This window comes from Lepus europaeus, chromosome 2 (genome assembly GCF_033115175.1).
Source record: "Lepus europaeus isolate LE1 chromosome 2, mLepTim1.pri, whole genome shotgun sequence".
NCBI lineage: Eukaryota > Metazoa > Chordata > Mammalia > Lagomorpha > Leporidae > Lepus > Lepus europaeus.
This window is the reverse complement of record NC_084828.1, coordinates 157,137,660-157,159,651: the sequence shown is the minus strand read 5'-3', so window position 1 is coordinate 157,159,651 and position 21,992 is coordinate 157,137,660. Positions and strand designations below refer to the sequence as shown.

Below are 21,992 nucleotides of genomic sequence, written 5' to 3'. Positions count from 1 at the left end.
TTATTATTACTGAGTCACTCACCCCCATAGGTTCCCCATCCCAAACTCTTGCTCTCACTCTCTCTCTTTTCTTTCTTCACTTTTAGCCTTCTGCATTCCTGTATTTTGTCTTTCACTCTCTTCAAGTAGCTTTATGTTTGTATCACCCATGTGTCTACAATATAAATTTACAAAGACCTTATCTTTCTTTTTATTTTTAAAGATTTATTTATTTGAGCTCCTCCTCCTGCTCCTCCTGGTTGGAGCGCAGTGTCCAGAGTGGGCTGGGGGGAGAGAGCCCAGGAGCCGGGTTTGGTGCCTTTTCCTCTGTCCCCAGCCGGTGCCTGGAGCCCCCCTCCCCTTCCTCCCCACTCCCGCCCCTCCCCTCCTCAGCCCTGCCCTCCCCCTTGTCCTGGGATCGCTCCGTCGCACCCACCATGATGGAAGATGACAGGCAGCCCCAGACTCTGCACATTAGCAGGGAGCTGGATCGGAAGTGGAGCAGCTGAGACTCGAACTGGCATCCATATGGGATGCTGGCGCTGCAGGCAGAGGCTTAACCCGATGCACCACAGTGCCGGCCTGAGATGATGTACTAGATACGTAGGTAATCTCTCCAGAGATGTGACAGAAGTCCTTATACTTCAGTTGTTCAGTCAAATTGGACCCTGTAAAAGCTGTAAAATGATCACAGAGCATACAAGAAATGACCCAGATTGTTTTGTGGAATTTTATGAACACAGAGAAACAGCTGCTGCATTAGCTGCTATGAATGGGAGAAAAATTCTGGGAAAGGAGGTCAAAGTAAACTGGGCAACAACACCAAGTAGCCAGAAAAAAGATACCTCCAATCATTTCCACGTGTTTGTTGGAGATTTGAGTCCAGAAATTACAACAGGAGATATCAAATCAACATTTGCCCCCTTTGGTAAAATATCGGATGCCCGGGTAGTTAAAGTCATGGCAACGGGAAAATCCAAAGGCTATGGTTTTGTATCTTTGTATAATAAACTGGATGCAGAAAATGCTATTGTACATATGGGAGGTCAGTGGTTGGGTGGTCATCAAATCAGAACGAACTGGGCCACACGTAAACCACCTGCACCTAAAAGTACACAAGAAAATAACTCTAAGCAGTTGAGATTTGAAGATGTAGTCAACCAGTCTAGTCCAAAAAATTATACTGTGTACTGTGGAGGAATTGCTTCTGGGTTAACAGATCAGCTTATGAGACAGACATTTTTTCCATTTGGACAAATTATGGAACTAAGAGTTTTTCCAGAGAAGGGTTATTCGTTTGTCAGATTTCCCACCCATGAAAGTGCGGCGCATGCCATTGTTTCAGTGAATGGTACTACGATTGAAGGACATGTGGTTAAATGCTATTGGGGTAAAGAATCTCCTGATATGACTAAAAACTTCCAACAGGTCGACTATAGTCAGTGGGGCCAATGGAGCCAAGTGTATGGAAACCCACAACAGTATGGACAGTATATGGCAAATGGGTGTCAAGTACCGCCGTACGGAGTATATGGGCCACCATGGAATCAACAAGGATTTGGAGTAGATCAATCACCTTCTGCTGCTTGGATGGGTGGATTCAGTGCTCAGCCTCCCCAAGGACAAGCTCCTCCCCCTGTAATGCCTCCTCCTAACCAAGCTGGATATGGTATGGCAAGTTACCAAACACAGTGAGCTGGGATTCCAACAAAATTGTAATTCATGATAGGCTTTGATTTCCTGTGACACTCTGAAGACATGAAAGTAGACATCGGAAAATGGAAATATTTATTTTAAAAATTGAAATGTTTGGAACCGTTAGCACAGCTTTGTTTTGGTGAAGGACACACGTCTTCTAGTTCTGCCTTTTCAAGTTTTTGTTCATGATGGATATGAACATGATTTTTCTTTGTGTACAAAAATTAAAATAAAGTCAATAAAGACAAAAAAAAGATTTATTTATTTGAAAGATAGAGTTACAGGGAGAGGCAGAGAGAGAGCAAAGTCTTCCGTCCACTAGTTCACTCCCCAAATGGCCGCAAAGGCTGGAGCTGGGCTGATTCGAAGCCAGGAGCCAGGAGTTTCTTCCAGGTCTCCCACTCGGGTGCAGGGGTCCAAGCACTTGGGTCTCTTCCATTTTCCCAGCCATAGCATAGAGCTGGATTGGAAGTGGGGCAGCCAAACTTGAACCGGTGCCCAAGTGGGATGCTGGCACTGCAGGTGGTGGCCCTACCTGCTATGCCACAGTGCTCGCCTGGACCTTATCTTTCTTAACAACTCTTGTGTGGCTGTGTTTAGCTGTTATTGCATGCAGTAAGCTTCTGTGACTCAATTTCTGTGATAGTAGAGAGAACACTAATTGGCTACGACCAAGACACATGCTTAACTCTGGGGCCAGAGCAAGATCAGTCTCACCCAACCACATGGAAAGGATGATTCCATAGGGAATAAAATGACAATGCTTTTCTTTTTTCAAACTCTAAAATATCATTAAACAATAGGACAGCATTGTACTCTTCCCTAAAGCTGACATCAATGACAGGTTCTTGTAGCACATGAAAGTCTACTTCCTTTATTTCACCAAAATGAAGACCATCATGAAATGTTTCTATAACTTTTGTGAAAATCATCAAGTGATAAATATTTTCATTAAAAACATATCAATATTGTAGGAAGAATTGAAAAAGCATTCCTTTGGGACTGGTTTTGTGGTATAATGGGTAAAAACCCTTGCCTGCTACATTGGCATCCCATGGGGACATCAGTTCAAGTTCCGGTGCTCCACTTCTGATCCAGCTTCCTGCTAATGGCCTGAGAAAAGCAGAGGAAAATGGCCCAGGCCCAAGTGTTTGGGCCCCTGCCATCCACATGGGAGACCCAGATGATGCTCCTGGCTCCTGGCCATTTGGGGAGTGAACCAGAGGATGGGAAATTTTCTCTCCCTCCCTCCCTCTCTCTCCCTCTCTCCCTCTCTCTCCCTCTCTCTCTCTCTCTGTGTGTGTGTGTGTACACGCTCCCTTCTCTTAGTCACTCTGCCTTTCAAATCAATAAATTAAAAGAAATTCCCCTTTTGTTCACCAACAAGGCATTTTAGTTGTAAGCTCTGAATCAGAACATTTTTTGTTCAGTTTCATAGAACAATAAAGAGAAAGAGACAATACTGTGGGTTTGTGAGAAATACCCAAATTCAGTGGCTGCTATTTTTGAGAATAAATAAATATATATATATATATATATATATATTATCCTAAACTTGTGAGTTACTCTTCCTATTTGCTATATTTCCTTTTCAATCCTACTCACTCCAAAGTTCTTTCCAGTATTTTGTATAATACATTGTTTTGATTATTTACTTTCTTAATCCAGTTTCATATGTATTTCCACCCATCATTAAAGAATCGCAGATATTTAGCCATCTTTTTTGATGATATCTGGGTCAAGATAGTATTCGTTTTACAATCATCCTCATTTTCATTATCTAAGCTGTTAGAAAAAATCATGATAGTCACAGTATTGAAAATTGACAGATGCTATTTTTCTAAATGCTCATTATCAGCTACTTGAAAGGCAGAACTACAGACACAGAGTGAGAGACAGAGAAAGGGATTTTCGAGAGAGCGAGAACAAGAGAGAGAGAGAATCTCCCATTTGATAGTTCACTCGGCAAATGCGCCCAACAGCCATAATTGAGCCAGTCTGAAGCCAGGAGCCCAGAAATCCATCTTGGGTCTCCCACAAGGGTGGCAGGGACCCAAACACTTAAGCCATCATCAACTGCCTCCCAGGACTCATTAGCAGGCAGATGGATTGGAATTGGAGCAGCCAGAAAATGAACCAGCACACCAATATGGATATAGGTATCCCAAGCACTGGCTTAACCTATTGACCTACAATGTCTGCTCCTCCAATGACACTGTTTTTGTTTGTTTGTTTGTTTATGTTTTTTTTTTTTTTGACAAGCAGAGTTAGACAGTGAGAGAGACAGAGAGAAAGGTCTTCCTTTTTCCATTGGTTCACCCCCCAAATGGCCGCCACGGCCAGCATGCTGCGCCTATCTGAAGCCAGGAGCCAGGCACTTCACCTGGTCTCCCATGCGGGTACAGGGCCCAACCACTTGGGCCATCCTCCACTGCCTTCCCGGGCCACAGCAGAGAGCTGGACTGGAAGAGGAGCAACCGAGACAGAATCCGGTGCCCCAACCGGGACTAGAACCCGGGGTGCCAGCGCCACAGGTGAAGGATTTTAGCCTAGTGAGCCACGGCGCTGGCCCAATGGCACTGTTTTGACTGAAGGCACAGAAACTAGTCCATGAAGAACATCACTGATGGATTTTAAAATTCACAATTAGAGTTGGGCCTTTAGCATGGTCTTTAAATTGTTTGGTGGCCACATCTGATATCAGAATGCCTGGTTCAAGTCTTGACTCCTCCAAGTCCAATTCTAGCTCCCTGGTAATGTTACACTGGGAAACAGTCACGATGGCAGAAGTACTCGAGTCTCTATCTTTCGAGTGGGAAACTGGGATTTAATCTGGGCCCTTGACTTGGGCCTCTGTCCGTAAAGCTTTTGCAGGTATTTGGGGAGTGAATATGAAGATGGAAAATCTATCTCCTCTTGTCTATTTGTTTCTTTCTCTGTGTGTCTCCCTGCCTTTCAAAATATGAAGATAAATAAATAAAAATAGGGGCTGTTGCCATTGCTCACTTGGTTAATCCTCTGCCTGCAGCGCCAGCATCCCATGTGGGCGCCGGGTTCTAGTCCCAGCTGCTCTTCTTCCACTCCAGCTCTCTGCTGTGGCCCGGGAAGGCAGTGGAGGATGGCCAGAGTGCTTGGGCCCTGCACCCGTGTGGGAGACCAGAAGGAAGCACCTGGCTCCTGGCTTTGGGTCGGCGCAGCGCCAGCCATAACAGCAATTTGGGGGGTGAACCAATGGAAAAAGGAAGACCTTTCTCTCTGTCTCTCTCACTGTCTAACTCTATCTTTCCAATAAATTTAAAAAATAAAAAAATAAATATTTTGAAATTTTACAGATACAACTTACTTAAGTTAAACTTTTATATTATCTCATTGTTTAGGCCTTCTAGTCCCTGTGTCTAAACTTTTATTAAAGACTTTATTTTTGAATAAAGTGTTTTTATTTAATGTCCAATAAAGTATTTGAGAAAAGTTATATTCAAATCTTCAGTTCATACAAAGATAAAACAAATCACAACTTTAAATACCATTCCTTTTCATTCAGGCCTGAGGTCCAAAAATCTCTATTCTGCAAACCAAAAATACCCCTGATAATTTTGTGGGTGGCAAATTATTAGATACACTATTGCTGGAATTACACCATTCATACCTATTACATTTAAAACCAATGATGGCACAATCCAAAAGAGAACATAGGATCCAAAGCTATTAAATACAATAGTAGGAAGATAATTTCATGTCAATCAATCAGGTGGCAGGACATGGAAGAGAGACATGTTATAGTTAGATTCAGATTAAATAATTGAATTGCAGGGGATCACACCGAACTCTCTCTCTGAGTTTGTTTGAGCAGGAACAACTTTATAATTTTTCCCCATGGAATAGTAATGAGAATTTCAAAGGCTCCTCTTGGCTAAATGCATTTTGCATAAATACATAATGCAAAAGCTGAAGTCAAAAGCAGGCACATCCTAGTGATATTCAAAGGCCAAATCATGTGGCAGTTGAAGATCTATAAATACACACAAGGTGTGTACTCTTTCTTCTTCCTTCTTCTTTTATTCTCTCCCTTCCCTCCACCTTCCCTTTCTCTCTCCTTCCTCCTTCCCTCCTCCCTCCCTCCCTCCCTCCTTCCTTCCTCCCTTCCTCCCTCCCTCCTTCTCTCCTCCCACCCTCCCTCCTTCCCTCCCTCCCCCTTCCTATTCTATTTAGTGCCCTAATGAGAAATTTCTTGCTGATATGGCTACACTCAGTTAAAGAGTTCTGATTTTAACTACTCAACATCTATGGAAACCCAATGTTTCCATAGATGTTCTGTGAAAGTCAAGTTGGAGGTTAATTCTGGATCTATGTTAGAAAGTCCTATAGGCTCTGTGTGTCCTTCATCTACCACAGTTTAGCCTGATTTGAGGACAAGTCACACTTTTCAGGATCTACAAGGAGGAGTATGAATGTTGACTGGATTAAGGAAATGAGAAATGCAGGCTACCTCGTGAGGTCACTGTTTCTTCCTTGTGTATTTATATTTGCCTGCAACCCTGGCAGCACTTAATACTTGGCATAATAGTCCCTCAGCAAAAGTTTGTAGAATTAAAGTGAACCATAATACACAAAAGAGAGTCATCTGTGCTTTGTACATAGTAGGATACAAGAAACAGGTTTTAATCACAAAGGGAGTAAAAAAGCAAGAGGTTCTGCATGAGTTCTGGGCAATTATTTCTCTGTATGTTTATGACACAGAACACAGGGATACTTCCTTTGGAATATCACATGCAAAATATGGTTTGGTCATCTTGGAAAATTGAAAGGAAAATGCTGTTCCTCAGTTTGAATTATATAGTTCAAAAACTATCTAAAGAGCACCTAATAGTATTCTGGACAGAGAAGCCATGAAAGAACATATAAATTCCACTCAACATGGGTAGGGACAGGCATTTTCCCCCCATTGTGAGAATAAGGATCATAATTATCACAAAAGGAATGCTCTGTATGGAAAAATTATTATTACCATTTTTGTGTAAGGTAGTTGAAGTTTAGGATAGTGAATGTGCCTAAGACATCAAATTTATAGAGAGAAGTAGAACTCAAATCTGTTTTAAGTATACTCTTAGAATGCTTGTGTGTTTAAAAATTTTAAATTATTTATTTTCACTTTATGTGAAAGAGAGAAAGAGAAAGAGAAAGACAGAAGGAGATATATCTACCATCTGTTTATTCACTCCACAAATGCCCACAACAATCAGGCCTGGATCAGGCAGAAGCAAGGAGCCTGGAACTCCAACTTGGTCGCCCATGTGGATGGCAGGTACTCAAGTACTTGAGCCATCACCTGCTGCCTCTCAGAGTTTATGCTGGCAGGAAGCTGGATAGAAAACACATTAGCTGGCTCAAACCAGGCACTCTGATATGGGACATTAGGACCCCAACTGACATCGTAAGGACTGCATCAAATATCTGCCCCTGTGGTATTTGTTTTTGGTTTAATTTAACACTTTTTTTTTTTTTAAGAGGGATGGGGAATGTGTATTTCACACTGTCTGGTTATCAGGATTTTAATCATTGCTTTTTTGGTTTCATCTTGCTTTCTTTCTTTTAAAAAATACTACACTACACTATTGTTGACTTAATATCACCATAATTATCTTTTCTTACACTTCATTTTTTTTTTTTTTTTGCTAGCAGACATGGAAGACATTTTCTTTATCTTTGAATTCTTTTCTATTTTTTTTATTTTTATTTTTATTTATTTATTTTTTTATTTTTGACAGGCAGAGTGGACAGTGAGAGAGAGACAGAGAGAAAGGTCTTCCTTTTTGCTGTTGGTTCACCCTCCAATGGCCACCGCGGTAGCGCGCTGCGGCCGGCGCACCGCGCTGATCCGATGGCAGGAGCCAGGTGCTTCTCCTGGTCTCCCATGGGGTGCAGGACCCAAGCACTTGGGCCATCCTCCACTGCACTCCCTGGCCACAGCAGAGAGCTGGCCTGGAAGAGGGGCAACCGGGACAGGATCGGTGCCCCGACCGGGACTAGAACCCGGTGTGCCGGCGCCGCAAGGCGGAGGATTAGCCTAGTGAGCCTCGGCGCCGGCCCTTTATCTTTGAATTCTAATCATTAAGATGCATCTCAAACTTTGTTATCGTTAGTCACTTTTTCCAATAGCTTGGAGGACCCTTTCCTGCAAGTTCTTCAGTTAACCTCTAAAACAATTTGTTGTATAATAGTTTCACATATTGTTTCTGTTCCAATGTTTCCTTTTTTTTTCCCAGGATTTATCATGGAACCACTTTCCATTTTTCAATGTCAACTACTTCCTCTCTCTTTTTACTCTTTTCTTTATCTTTTCTTGTTATAATGATCCTTATTTAATTTTCTTTATATTTACTTATTTCTAGCACCTTACAATTTTCTCTTCATTTCAGATATGACTTTAGATTTTGAGTCATTTCTATACCTTTCTAAATTTAATCAGCACACCTGATTTTTTTTTTTTTTTACCATTTCAGAGTTTAGGTTTTGAATAACAGCTTGAAACTGCATCATATGTCCCATACCTATGTTTTAGAACATTCAGTTCAGAAAATGGTGGTAGTGAAGTGAATAATATTCCCAAAAGATATCTGTGATCTAGAACTTGAATCCTATAACTTGAACATGTAAACTTATCTGGCAAAAGGCCCCTGTAGATGTAGTTAATAAAAGACCTAGCAAGGAGATTCCTGGATTTCCTGGGTAGACTCTAACTGTGATCACAGGCAATCACTTATAGAAGCAGGGGAAGATTTGACTTCAGAAGAGACAATAGGAAGGAGGATGTTGGAAACACATTGGAAAGTGGCGAGAAGAACTCACAAGCCTTGGAATGCAGGTATTCTCAAGGAACCGTAAGAGACCAGGAAATGGATTCTCATCCAGAGTCTTTGGAAATAATCAACCCTAGTGGAGCCTTGAAGTTAACCCAGTGGTATTGATTTCAGAACTACAATATAATATAATAAGTATAATATAATATAATAGTATAGTATAAATATATATTTAACTCATTACAATTGTGTTAATTCATTATAGAAGCCAGAAAAATAATATAATGATAGTGTAGGCACCTTATATTTTCTGGTTGATTTGGAGAGGAAATTTTTATTATCTGGAATGCTTTGCCTCAGTTTTTTTTTTTTAATAAATGCAGTCTATTTTTGTTCTCATTACTATTTGTTTTGTGTAAAGTTTAGTATTTAGGTTGTAAAATATTCAAATATTAACCTGGCTCCACCATTTTGATGGTGTTTTACCAGAATTTCACTAACATGTATACCTGACCTTCTCTAGTAAGAGTAGACACTAGTTATCCTTATGTGGGTTTCATATGCCTAGCTATCATTCTGCATTCCCGCTGTTACATCATTTAGAAATGAATATTTATTCCTTTTTCTCCTCTTGTTTTTCTTCTTACTCCTAAGTTCCTCCTCCTTCGTATTCTGCTTTTTTCAGCGTTTTTCAGCTTTCCAAACTCCCTTACTTTCCTCTTTGTGTACTACTATAATTGTACTTTAACAGTATAAAATTTCAGAAGATAAGAACAAATGTTGTTCAATGATAAATGCAAGTTGACTGATTGAGATTCTATTGAATTTACCAAATTATTTGAATTTACCAAATTCCAGTCTGGAGCTTCAGCTCAAACCATCTATCCTAAAATATCTACATACTTATTTCTGCCAAAATTATGCCATTCAGTGTCACCATAAGATCAGGAATGCCTTAGTCTGACTTTGATCTCCAATATTTACCACATAAGGGATCTCATTCAATGAATTCAGTTTTTCTCAACATCTGCTTTCTCATTTCCAAAGCAAGGGAATGCTGAGATCCATGGTTGAGGTTTGGTTTTGTTTTTTTTTTTTTTGTTTGTTTGTTTTTTTTTTGTGAGAATTCAGTGTAATGAAGCTAATAAAATACTGAATTAGAAAAGGCAGCATGTTTACTGCATCTGTTAAGCCCACAGAGTGCTTGCTACAGTGATATGTAATTCTATATGAGTTACACCAGCCTACTTTGTATAAAAGAATTGTCATCCAAGTACAAACTGAGTACAGCTCCATTTGAAAAATTGTTCCATTACTGTGTACAGTAGGTGTTTTATCATACAAATCATTTTAAAAAGGAATCAGCTGACAGTGTTTAATTCTTCACATCCAGTTATATTCCAAACTAAATGACAATGATGCACTTCTTACTTAATGACATATATACATACAGAAACATTTAGTATTGTACCCACTTCAGTTTATCAGCTATCTGCCACAACTCTGTTGTACTTAATTTTATAAATTTATAAAATTATAATTTTAAAAGAAAACACTCAATGAGAGCATATGATCAAAATAATACAGAGTATAAAGTCCAGAGAGACATCCATATGTACACATTTTGTTTGGTGTTTATGTGTTTGGCTTTCAGAGATGAAAATGAAGACCTGATACTTATTTTCCTTATTTCATCAATATCTGATGGGTATTGAAGAAGAAGCTCTTCCGGTATACAGAGTTCATTTACATTTTAATTTAGTTTTAGTATAGATACAAACTTTGGGAGGGAGGCATCCTTATTCCATTTCAACCTGAAAAAAGGGATAGAGGCTTTGAAAGGTTAAGTGGTTTCTGGGATTTAGTCGAATGCATTTTCTGTTACTCCATGGAATTTACCTTGACTTTTGGAAGGTCTGAAGGGCATTATAATCAGGATACTTCCTCATGTATGAAAATGGTTCCTCTGTATTCCTGAGAAACAGTGGTTTTTCTTCTTACTACTTGTTGAATTCTTCATTTAGTGGTAGATTGAGCTTGTGATTATAAAGTAAATTGAAAGCATGCCATTGCGAAAATTAAAAGAAAAATAAGAAAGGAAGGAGGAAGAAAGTGGGAGCAAGGAAGGAGTAGGGGTAGGGTAGGAAGCATCATTATGTTCCTAAAACAGCATAAATGAAATACTTGAAATTTGTTCACTTTATATAAATAAAAAACAAACAAACAAAAGAAATCTAAAACAAAAAAAGCCTCATGTTTTTTTGGGGTGCTTAGGAACAGTCAAAAAGAAATAATGCAAGGCAGTAGGTTAGGGAGTGGAGTACAACTGTTATGTGGGAGCAGAATAAATTTACTGAAATTAAATTGACATAAGCCTAGAAATTCTCCAGTTCCTTCCTCTCTCATCCCCAACAAGTCCTTCATTCTCCTACACTCCTCCTACACTATTGCTTCCCCTTAATGCTGCCTGGGAATTTATGTAAACTACAATGATAGGGTGGTTTCCAACTTCTTACTTTAAAAGTCCCCATTCTATCCTGCAATTATGGTTACATTTTTCAATCTATGTTTTCATCAACAGCAACCCAGAAATAATATTTTCTGTATGATACCTCCGATTGGATTAGGTCATGCTTGAAGAATCAGGGGGAAAAAAATTACACCAGTAGTGTATAGCTGAAAATAAGTCAGAAAAGATGTCCTTTAAAATTTATTCTGAAATAGCATTAAATGATAGCTTAAGGCTAAAATAATTTAGCTGCTGAAATATTCTCCTTTGAGACGTAGCCATTTTCATTGGTTTTGGAAATTAATTTTATTATGAGAAAAATAAGGCAACTTTAAAAAATATTCAATTAAAACTTTCAGTTGTCCATTGCAGGCAGAACTGCATATTAACTAATAAATGTTTTCCTTTTAGAAATGCCACCTACCTTCTTTTTAAGCCAGCTCTCCTCCCAGGCCCACTAGGTAATGGAAGTCAACAGGGTGCCTCCCTTATAATGTACCATTATAATGAGGTCTGAGCCTCATAACTGACAAGTCCTCAAGTCCACCTGATTATCTGCAAGCCCTTTTTGTCAATTTGTATTTGCCTCTCTATGAAAAAAACTTGCTAATGGTTTAGACACTTCCCAAAGATGCCCCTTTTCTGCATGAAGCAGCCATAGTGATCATTGCCCCATTTTCCCCTAACAGATGTTAGGGCTTCCATCCAGGAGGTGGGAATGTGAGGAGTCAGATGGGTTAATAGATAGCCAGGGGATTCCAATGGAATTTGGGGTGTAAAATATTTGCTTGCTTCCCCAAAATTTTATCTTTAACAAGAACAAACAGGCTGCCCTCCTTCCTTTGGCCTCTCCAAATTTACCATGAGAATAGCAAGGGAGCTCTTCCTGAGCTCCCACCCTTAGGAGGCTAGACAGGTCGGGGAATTGTAAATGAGGTCTTTTGACGCTTTTGTGCTATCCTGGTAACTGAATTCCAATCTGATTGGCAAGTTTTTTTGTTTTTTTTTTTTTTTTTCCTTTGAATTTGTACTTAAATTGTACTTAAAGATGACTGCCACCAGTCCCCTTTGGCTTGGAACCCTCCCTCCATGCCACTCTGGCTGGAGGTCCTTGATTCTAATAAATACTTTAAAATCTAAAAAAAAAAAAAAAAAAAAGAAAAAGCTTTCAGTTCAACACAATGTGAAAATATACTCAGTACCTACCGCTTATAAAAAACCCACTCATGACTTCAACTGTTTTCCTTTGCCAATTTTGTAGATGATTGGTATAGATTTTTATTTGTTATAAACTTCAAATACTTCCAGTACCAATGTTTACAAAAATATTGTTTTGGAATTACACAATGATATGTATTTTCACACAACTCTTCCCATCTGTTGGAACTAATAACAAATCAAAACACATTTGCATATAATTTTGTCTTCTGATGTTATTCTCTCAACAAGGACCTGGTTCAGAAATCCCAGTTAACTCAGGGAACTGATACTCAGATAAGTTTTATGGTCAAAGCTGCTTATTAGAACAGAAAGAAAAGAGCTGAGATTTTGCTACTTTTTACCTTTGTGTTTCTGAGACTTTGGAAGTTCCCTTATGTATTTATCAAATGATGTTCACTTAGAGACATCACATCCTTTCAAGTTGGTAGCATACTGAAGTAAGATTTTCCTTTATTAAAAATGTTTTCTCAAAAATTAAAAAAGGAAAAAAGAGAAAGAGAGGGAATGAAAGAAAGGAAATAGGAAGGAAGGAAGGAAGGAAAGAAGGAAGGAAAGAAGGAAGGAGGGAGGGAGGGAGGGAAGGAAGGAAGAGGCAGGGAGAGATGAAGCATCATTATCTTGTTAGAATTGTATGTATAAACTACATTGCATCTGCTCTTTTTGTATTAATATCTATTAACATGAGAATTGATGAGAACTGTGTTGTAGTAATTATCATGCACTTGCTGTGACCCTGAGAATCTTATGTATTAATAAATTCCTTAAAAACACTTTCCACACAGCTACCCTTTATGCCAAGCCGAGTACTTACGTTAATTTGTTTCAGAGAAAATGGTTCCTCCATCTGAGAAGCCAGGGCTGGGCTGAGTATGGCCACAGGGAAAGGGGCGAGGTGGTCTTGCTGGCATCGATGGCAAGCTTACAGATCTTACAGAGTAGATGTACAAGTGTTACTCAGTTGATGAACAAGCTAGAATAGCACGGCTCTCATGTTCCATTGAAATTTTTAAAAACAGTCAATAGGATGTGGAGCTGAATCTGAGAATGAAAAAGATACTTGAGGGGCTGGTGCTGTGGCATCGCAGGTGAAGCTGCTGCCTGTGACTTTCACAGACTTTATCAGTGCTGGTTCATGTTCTGTTTTCTCCATGTCCAATGCAACTCCTTGCTAATGGCCTGGGAAAAGCTTCGGAGGATGGCCCAAGTGCTTGGGGCCCCTGCTACCCACATGGGAGACCTGGAAGAAGGGAAGAAGCTCCTGGCTCCTGGCTTCAGGGGAGTAAACCAGCAAAATGCAGATTTCTTTCTCTCTGTCTCTCCCTCTTGCTCTGTAACTCTGGATTTCAAATAAATAAATAAAACTTAAAAAAAGAAAAAAAAATGCTTGAAGCTTCCTAAATGTTTTGCAGTACATGGATGTTAAAATTAACTTGCATGGTAAGCTAGATATCAGCAAATGACTATCAATGATATTTTTGTCTGAATACAGTAAACTGTAGACTGTGAATCTCACTCTCTAAGTAGAATTTTTTATTTAGTGAATTGTCATGTTTTAGAAAGAGTCAAACTTTAAAATGTTCACATGGCTTTCTGTTGAAGAATCTCTACCAATACCAGAAATGGCATGACACTGACATTTAGCATAAGTAAATAGAAAGTAATTTAGTTCAACTTACGCCAAATTTCTTTTTAATTTTGTTTGTCTTGGAAAGTATTATGTATTACATCTAGAGACACTTTGAATTTTTCCCCAGACAAGAATGAAGTAGGCAGGCATACAGGTTAAAATTGATTAGATTTGGCTGGTGCCATGGCTCACTAGGCACTCCGGGTTCTAGTCCTGGTTGGGGCTCTAGATTCTGTCCTGGTTGCTCCTCTTCCAGTCCAGCTCTCTGCTGTGGCCCGGGAGTGCAGTGGATGATGGCCCAGGTCCTTGGGCCCTGCACCCACATGGGAGACCAGGAGGAGGCACCTGGCTCCTGGTTTTGGATCGGCACAGCACGCCGGCCATAGTGGCCACTTGGGGGGTGAACCAATGGAAAAGGAAGACCTTTCTCTCTGTCTCTCTCTCTCACTGTTTAACTCTACCTGTCCAAAAAAAAAAAAAAAGATTAGATTTGTGAGCTGGAAGGCTAGAAGACCATACCTTTGGCAGGCCTTTATCATGCCCCTATGTGACCTCATGCCCCTACCTGGCCACACCTGGGTGCCCACCAGCCAATCAGGTTAATTAGCCACTCCCCTTTGGAAGTGGGTTAAAAGCCTGGGACACAGTGTGTCCGCCCCTTCTGTTCTTTGCCCTGGCTTCTTGCCAGGAGGGGGCTGCTGCCTCCAGGGCACGTGGCCTTCAGACCACCTGCCCTAGGCTTCCTGGCCTAGATGCTCCTCCACGTGGCTGGTTCCTGGTGCTCGGTATGAACCCAGATTTACCTCTCTCTGTTAGATAAGGCTCTCACTCTCCTAAGCATCTTTCTCACTAAAAAAAAAAAAGCTTAACATGTATCATGCTGCCTTGTTTATTTATGCTGGCATTTAGAATTCTTCTCTAAATATTAGGCAAGAACCCTCTTGGGCTTATTAATATTGGGGATTTATTAATAAGCATATGGTGATATCGCATGGCACCCCAAAATTCCGGTAACAAATTTGGCAGCCCAGATGGTGCTTCTGGGTAACTTTCAGGGGCCACATTTTTGCAGATATTTTAGGGGATCAATTCGATATGAAGAGGAACAGGGACTTTTAGAAGCATTTCTATGGCAAACTAGAATTGAAACACGTCACCTTTGCTTTGACACAGAGAAACCTTTGTACTTTAGCTAAGTGAGCATAAAAGCTCCTTATTTCATTTATCTGACATAACTGAGAGACTTTAACATTGGCACCAGCACTGTGGCATAGCGGGTAAAGCCACTGCTTGCAGTGCCGGCATCCCATATGGGCACCGGTTCGAGTCCCAGCTGCTCCACTTCCGATCCAGCTCTCTGCTATGTCCTGGGAAAGCAGTAGAAGATGGCCCAAGTCCCTGGGCCCCTGCACCCACGTGGGAGACCTGGAGGAAGCTCCTGGCTCCTGGCTTCAGATCGGCCCAGCTACGACCATTGTGGCCAATTGGGGACTGAACTAACGGTTGGAGGACCTCTCTCTCTCTCTCTCTCACTCTCTCTCTCTGCCTCTACTTCTCACTCTGTGTAATTCTGACTTTAAATAAATAAATAAATCTTAAAAAAAAATCCTTTATTGGTAGCAGTGTTTTTCATCCTTCCATGATTCACCAATTGGGGCAGGGCAGAAACATGGATTTTTTCTTTCCATCCTCTTAGGGTTTCAGCTGGTGAAACTCAAACAGTCAGAAGCTGACTGTCGCTGTGCACCTGGGTCATGAGTCTTGAGCCTTAGTTCTGGCTGTTGGCTTGTTTTCTTCGTTCTTTTCCCCTGGGCTCCTCCATGGTAAGTCAGTGCTTTGCAGCCCATATAGGAGCGTTGATTCATGTGTCAGCTGCTGTGCCTGCGATACAGCTCCCTGCTAATGTGCTAGGGAAGCAGAGGAGGCTGTCTCAAGTATTGTGCCCCTGCCACGCATATGAGAAACCCGTTTGGAGTTCTAGGCTCCTGGCTTCCACTTGTCACAGCCCTAGTGGTTGCAGTCATTTCGGGAGTGGATCCTTGGAAGAAGGATCTCTCTGTCTCTGTCTCTTTTTCTCCCCAACCCCACTCTACTGCCATCGTTCTTCCTGTCAAGTAAATAAATAAACTCTCATACTGTTCCATTAGTCCTCTCCATGACTAAATTAAACTTCCTCATAGTATGATCATCTCACCAGGGAATGTTCTAGACAGGAAATAAACAATGCACATAGGAATCAGACTTCTGCTTGTGTCACACTTGCTGAAGTCCTGTTTGTCAATCACAGGTCGAGTTGAGTGAGTGTGGTAGGGGACAGGAAAAAGAATACTTGAGTGTGGAAGGCGAGGCCTGAGTGCCACCAATGTAACAGACCGTCTCAATTCATATCATGTCTGCCCCCCATACCAAAAACAGAAATGTTAAAACCTCCAGCTTTGAGTTAGAACAGAGGCGCTTAATCCTTAAAGCCACAGAACATTTTTCATTTATTAAAAGGCAGTGCCACATTAGAGTTTGCTTGGAATCACTGCAGGGCTGTTTCTGTAAGATGAAGGAAACAGAGGTTGGAAGGCCCATAGGGACGTCCCGTCTTCTCCCTAGTACACCTTGGTAAGTATATTACAGGTGTAACTTAATGAAGTCCCAAAGCTGAAGAACAAGGGTGCATATAATATATTCAGGACAGGCCGGCGCCATGGCTCACTCGGCTAATCCTCCGCCTGTGGTGCCAGCACCCCAGGTTCTAGTCCCGGTTGGGGTGCTAGATTCTGTCCCGGTTGCTCCTCTTCCAGTCCAGCTCTCTGCTGTGGCCCGGGAGTGCAGTGGATGATGGCCCAGGTCCTTGGGCCCTGCACCCACATGGGAGACCAGGAGGAGACGCCTGGCTCCTAGCTTTGGATCGGCGCAGCACGCTGGCCGTGGCGGCCATTTGGGGGGTGTGTGAAGCAACGGAAAAGGAAGACCTTTCTCTCTGTTCCTCTCTCTCTAACTCTGCCTGTCAAAAATAAATAAATAAATATTAAAAAAAATATATTCAGGACAATGCAGATAATCAATTACTCTTGATTTTATTTATTTTATTTTTTATTCAATTATTTATTTGAAAGGCAGTAACAAAAGCACACACATGAGAGAGAGAGAGAGAGACAGAGAAACAGAGAGAGAAATTTTCTATCTCCTGCTGTGCTCCCCAAATGGCCACAATAGCCTGGGCTGGGTCAAGCCTAAGCCAGGAGCCAGGAACTCTAACTGGGTCTCCCACATGGGTAGCAGGGCTTGAAGAGCTTTTGCCATCTTCCATTGCTTTCTCAGGTACATTAGCAGAGAGATGGATCAGAAGTGTCAGGACTACAAGTGAAGCTCATATGGGATACTAGCATCGAAGGCAGTGCCTTAACCCGCTGCGCCACAATGCCTGCCCCACAGTTTCAATTGCCATTTTATACTTGGAGGATTCTATATCTCTGTAACTGAACTTCGACACTTTGTCTTTTTCCCTCATAATATGGAAAATCTCTAGAGTATTCTGGTATTGTATTTTTTTAAAAAAGATTATTTATTTATTTGAAAGTCAGACTTCAAAGAGAAAGATCTTCCATCTGCTGATTCACTCCCCAAATGGTGCAACAGCCAGGGCTGGCCCAGGCCGAAACCAGGAGCCAGGAGCTTCACCCGGGTCTCCCACATGGTTGGCAGGGGCCCAAGAACATGGGCCATCTTCTACTGCTCTCCCAGGCTACCTGCAGGAAGATGAATCAGAAGTGGAACACTAACCATCGCCCGTGTGGAATGCCAGTGTTGCCAATGGTGGCTTTACCTGCTGCGCCACAATGCTGGCCCCGTTATATTGCATTTAAAAAGAAAATCATTATATCTTTGCCTTTGATCATTGTCTTCCAGCCTCAGAGAATAGTTGTCCACTATCCCAATCCAGACATCTGCTCTCCACTTTCCAGATCTCAGAAGCAGTTTCTACTATCCACCCTCTTTGCGCCCTTAGGCCTTTCCACCAATCTGCAGTCTAGACAATGGGCATTTGTTTAAGGGACTTAGCAGATGCATAAAAATACTTTTAGAGCGTTCCAAATTTCATGGTATTAGTTTTCAGCCATTTATATAACTAGCAAAGCCCATATAATTGAATAAAGAGAGCTGGATTGGAAGTGGAGCAGCAGGATTTGAACCAGTGCCCACATGGGATGTTGGCACTGCAGGTGGTGGCTATATCCATTATGCCACAGCGCTGTCCCCAAAATAATAGATTTTTTAATATGAACGCTCCTATGGCACTGTTGTACTGGATTACAGTTTAAATAGATTAATCAATCAAGTTGAAAAATAGTTGAAATTTGACAGCTACACATATAGATTTTTATAGGAGTGTATACTGGATCCCCAACTCTCGTGAACAACATTGTTACAGGGTTGTGGTTTTCTGAAATGGTTAACAACTATACATAAAGCTCTGAAAATTCACTTTATAAATGCAGTAGTTGGATTTCTAGTGTTTTATTACATTTAGCATGTATCAAACTGCTTTGTATTTATTATGAAAAGTAGTTACAGATAAATGACAGTTGGGTTTTTAAATATTTAGCTGAGAAGTGAAGTCCTATAGCAACTTTTACACAGTTCAGGGTGTTTCTTTATTATGCCAGGGTTGCAAGAACTGTCAGATGTCCATCATTCCAATCTCTTCTCAGCAAATATCTTTTAGTAGGTATCACTCAACACATGATGAAAAAAATACTCAAATTGGCCTCCAGAGGGAGGTGTCTCTCCCACTGCAGATCACCTATCTAGATCCAGGTTGCTGTTTACAAGGGAGTCTTAATTTAGCTTGAGACTAAGACATGTGTTTTGGACTGTCTAAACCAGTTCCTGGAGAGACAAATCTTCCATTGACATTTATGCCAATATCTCAATCCAGGGATAAGCAAATGTATAAACAGGATAGACTCAACAAGGTAAACTTTCATTTGAAATCCTGTAACTGTTTATTAAGAATCCTATTTCTGTGTTTAATCATACTCTGATAAGAATTTCTTAATTATGTCCATCCCAAATCTTTCTTACTTTAGCTAACGCTCAATTCCTCTCATAAAACTAAGTTATCAATGCCATCTTAAAATTACATACCTCTATCAGAAAACTTCAGAAGGTAATTAACCTTTACTTTACCAGGGAAAGAATGACTGCATGATAGAAGGCCATCTTAAACACTTTGACTTTCTATATCAAAACAATAGTTATTTTAATTTACTTATTTATAAAATACATTCGTTATTTTCATGTAACTTCATAACTTTCGCAGAAATACTGAAAAAAAAAGAAAAAGATGATAGGAGTTGTATATTACTTGGGGCATACAGCTCCCCAGGGCTGATACAAGCTGGTTACCTTGCTCTGTCACTATAACCATCCTTACTGTAAAGAGACAAAAGTAAAGGAGAATGAATCTGAACACATTCTGAGGATTTGAATCATCTGTCTGGACAGAAATACTGGTTTTTCTCTCTTCTTTGTAATAGAGTGATTTTTAATTTTGCTTCCGGGCATAGCAAAAGTCCATGAGTTTCCTGCGAGATGACTCCCTAGAATGCAGCCAGGCCTTACTCCGCATGGGGATTGAGAGGTCATAGGCTATTCCATCAATGACAGGAGGGAATGGAGGCTTAGCTCAAAGAATAGAGGAAGGGTAGATTGGAAAGATTTAGTATTAGCAAATGGAAGTGCAAAACAACATAACTGAAGTCAGTTTTGAAAAATAAAACATTTTCATATTTGAGCATCTTTAAGTTTGTCCTGTTTATAACAGGTTTGCAAAAATGAATTTTTGTGTGGAATCTGAGGGCCTTTACTTCAATAAAATATTTGTGTTGTCTACTAATCTTCAATGAAATATTCCATGAATCTGTGTTTTATGTAGGTTTGTGTCCTCTTTACTATAGAGGTACCATGTTTGTCAAACATGATGCACAAAAGCCTACATCACCCTGCCACGTCCCTTGGAAAGTCCAGGGCAACCTACAGTTTTCTGCTAAATTTCATGGTAATATCTCTCTGGACTTGGCATGCTTCCCTTAGGGTTGTGTCCTCCAAGTTCACACATACTATGGCAAATGGAAGATTTACCCCAACCCCAACCCCTTCTAAAAATATTTGTATATTTGAAAGGCAGAGTTGCAGAGAGAGAGAAGGAAAGACAGAGATCTTCCATGCGCTGGTTCACACTTTAAATGGCTTCAACAGCTGGGACTAGGCCAGGCGGAAAGCAGGAGTCAGGAACTTCATCTGGGTCTGTCATTGGATGGCAGGGGCCCAAGCACTCAGGCCACCTTCCACTGCTTTCCCAGGCATATTAGCAGGGTGCTGGATCAATAGTGGAGTAGCCAGGACTAATTTGGGATGCAGGGGTTGCAAGCAGCCAACCCTCTGCCCACAATACTGGCCCTTTTTTTCTCCCATTTTAAGATAGAAGAGCACCTTTACAGTGTGTGTGTGTATGTGTGTGTGTGTGTTCTTTGTGTCTTCAATCATTGATAGACACTTAGATTGTTTCTATATCTTGGCTATTGCAAGTAATGCTGCAGTAAACTAGGGGATGCAGATACCTTTAATACAGATATGTACCTAGAAATGGGATTGCTAAATCACATGGTTGTTCTCTTTTTACTTTTTAAAGGGACCTCCATATTTTTTTTTAAGTATTAACTGCACCAAATTACCTTACCTATAACAGTTTTCAAGAGTTCTCTTTTCTCCACATCTACGCCAACACTTACCTTTTGTCTTTTGGAGAACAGCTGTCCTAACAGATGTGAGGTGATATCTCCTTGTGGTGATGATTTTCCTGGTGGCTAGTGATGTTTCTTTTTTTTTTTTTTTTAATATACCTGTTAGTGGTTTGTTTGTCTTCTTTCAGAAACGTCCTATAGGTGCTTTGCTCATTTTTCAATCAGGTAATTTTTTTCCTTGCTATCGAATTCTTTATGTTTCATATATTAACCCCTTATCAGTTGCATGCATTATAAATATTTCTCCCATTCCGTGAGTTGTCTTCACTCTGTTAATTGTTTCATTTGCTGTGCAGAAGGTTTTTAGTTCAATGTAGTCACATTTCCTAGGTTTGCTTTTCTTGGCTGTGATTTGGAAGTCATATCTACTGTCAAGAATTTCTCTAATGTTTTCCTCTAATAGTTTATGACTTTACATCATCCATTAAATCTTCAATCCAAGTCTTCTATATCAATCTTTAATCTGTTTTGCATTGAATTTGTATGTGGTGTGAGATAATGCTACAATTGCACAATTCCATGCTTTCCTATGGATCTCCAGATTTCCCAACATTTATTGAAGAGACAGCCCTTTCACCATTGTGTGTTCTCATCACCTTAATTGAATATTAACTGATTATAAATTTCATGTATTTATTTCTGAGATTTCTTTTCCGATTCACTGGTTGATATATCTTTATGCCAGTGCTATGGTCTTTTTGTTACAAACACTTTATAATGTTTTGATTCCTATTCCTTTTTCTTTATCTTTTGTAAATCACTGCAGGTTTTTTCTTTGTGGTTGCCATGAGCTTAGCCACATTTGTTATTCAGAAGCACACACACACCACTCACACCAGGATGTCTGAGTGAATGCCAGATTTTAATGATAAATTTGGAAGCAGAAATGATTTATATTGGAAAAATGCAGTATTTTAAAACTGAGGTTTCCACCCCCCCAGGGGAGAGCACGAATGCCCCACACCAGAAATCATGCAGTGGAGTTTCCCACATTTAGGGGAATCACAGGGGTCAGCACACCGCAGTGCAGTGGATAAGCCTCACCCTGGGGAAACTACCTTTGTGATGGTTTCTCCCCTGCCAGGTAAGTATTTAAAATCTGATTTTGAATATTTTTATGTATCTCACCAAGTTGCTCTGTCATTCAGTCTTATGCCATCCCTCCATTTTCAGAGGTTAAGAGACAAAGAAATTAAAAAAAAAAAAATCCAAACAAAAACTCATTTTCATATAGAGAAGACTTTGACCCACTCTGGAACTTACCCCAGTACTGCTTTTCCGATCATGTTTGTACATAGCCATTTATTCCTTCTGGATTTCATTCTGTATTCACCAAGCACTCATAGCTACCCCTGATATTGGAA

General features: G+C 40.4%; 1 protein-coding gene and 1 pseudogene across 1 annotated transcript; one reads left to right on the top strand and one right to left on the bottom strand.

Moving 5' to 3' along the window:
• The first annotated feature begins 546 nt into the window (after nt 1-546).
• Nucleotides 547-1,788, top strand: LOC133749848 (nucleolysin TIAR-like). Its single transcript, XM_062179208.1, has one exon. It carries the CDS (start codon nt 664-666, stop codon nt 1,672-1,674), a length of 1,011 nt encoding a protein of 336 aa, XP_062035192.1. The 5' UTR covers nt 547-663; the 3' UTR covers nt 1,675-1,788.
• Nucleotides 1,789-21,566: 19,778 nt separating this feature from the next.
• Nucleotides 21,567-21,720, bottom strand: LOC133753080 (U1 spliceosomal RNA; annotated as a pseudogene).
• Nucleotides 21,721-21,992: the final 272 nt, after the last annotated feature.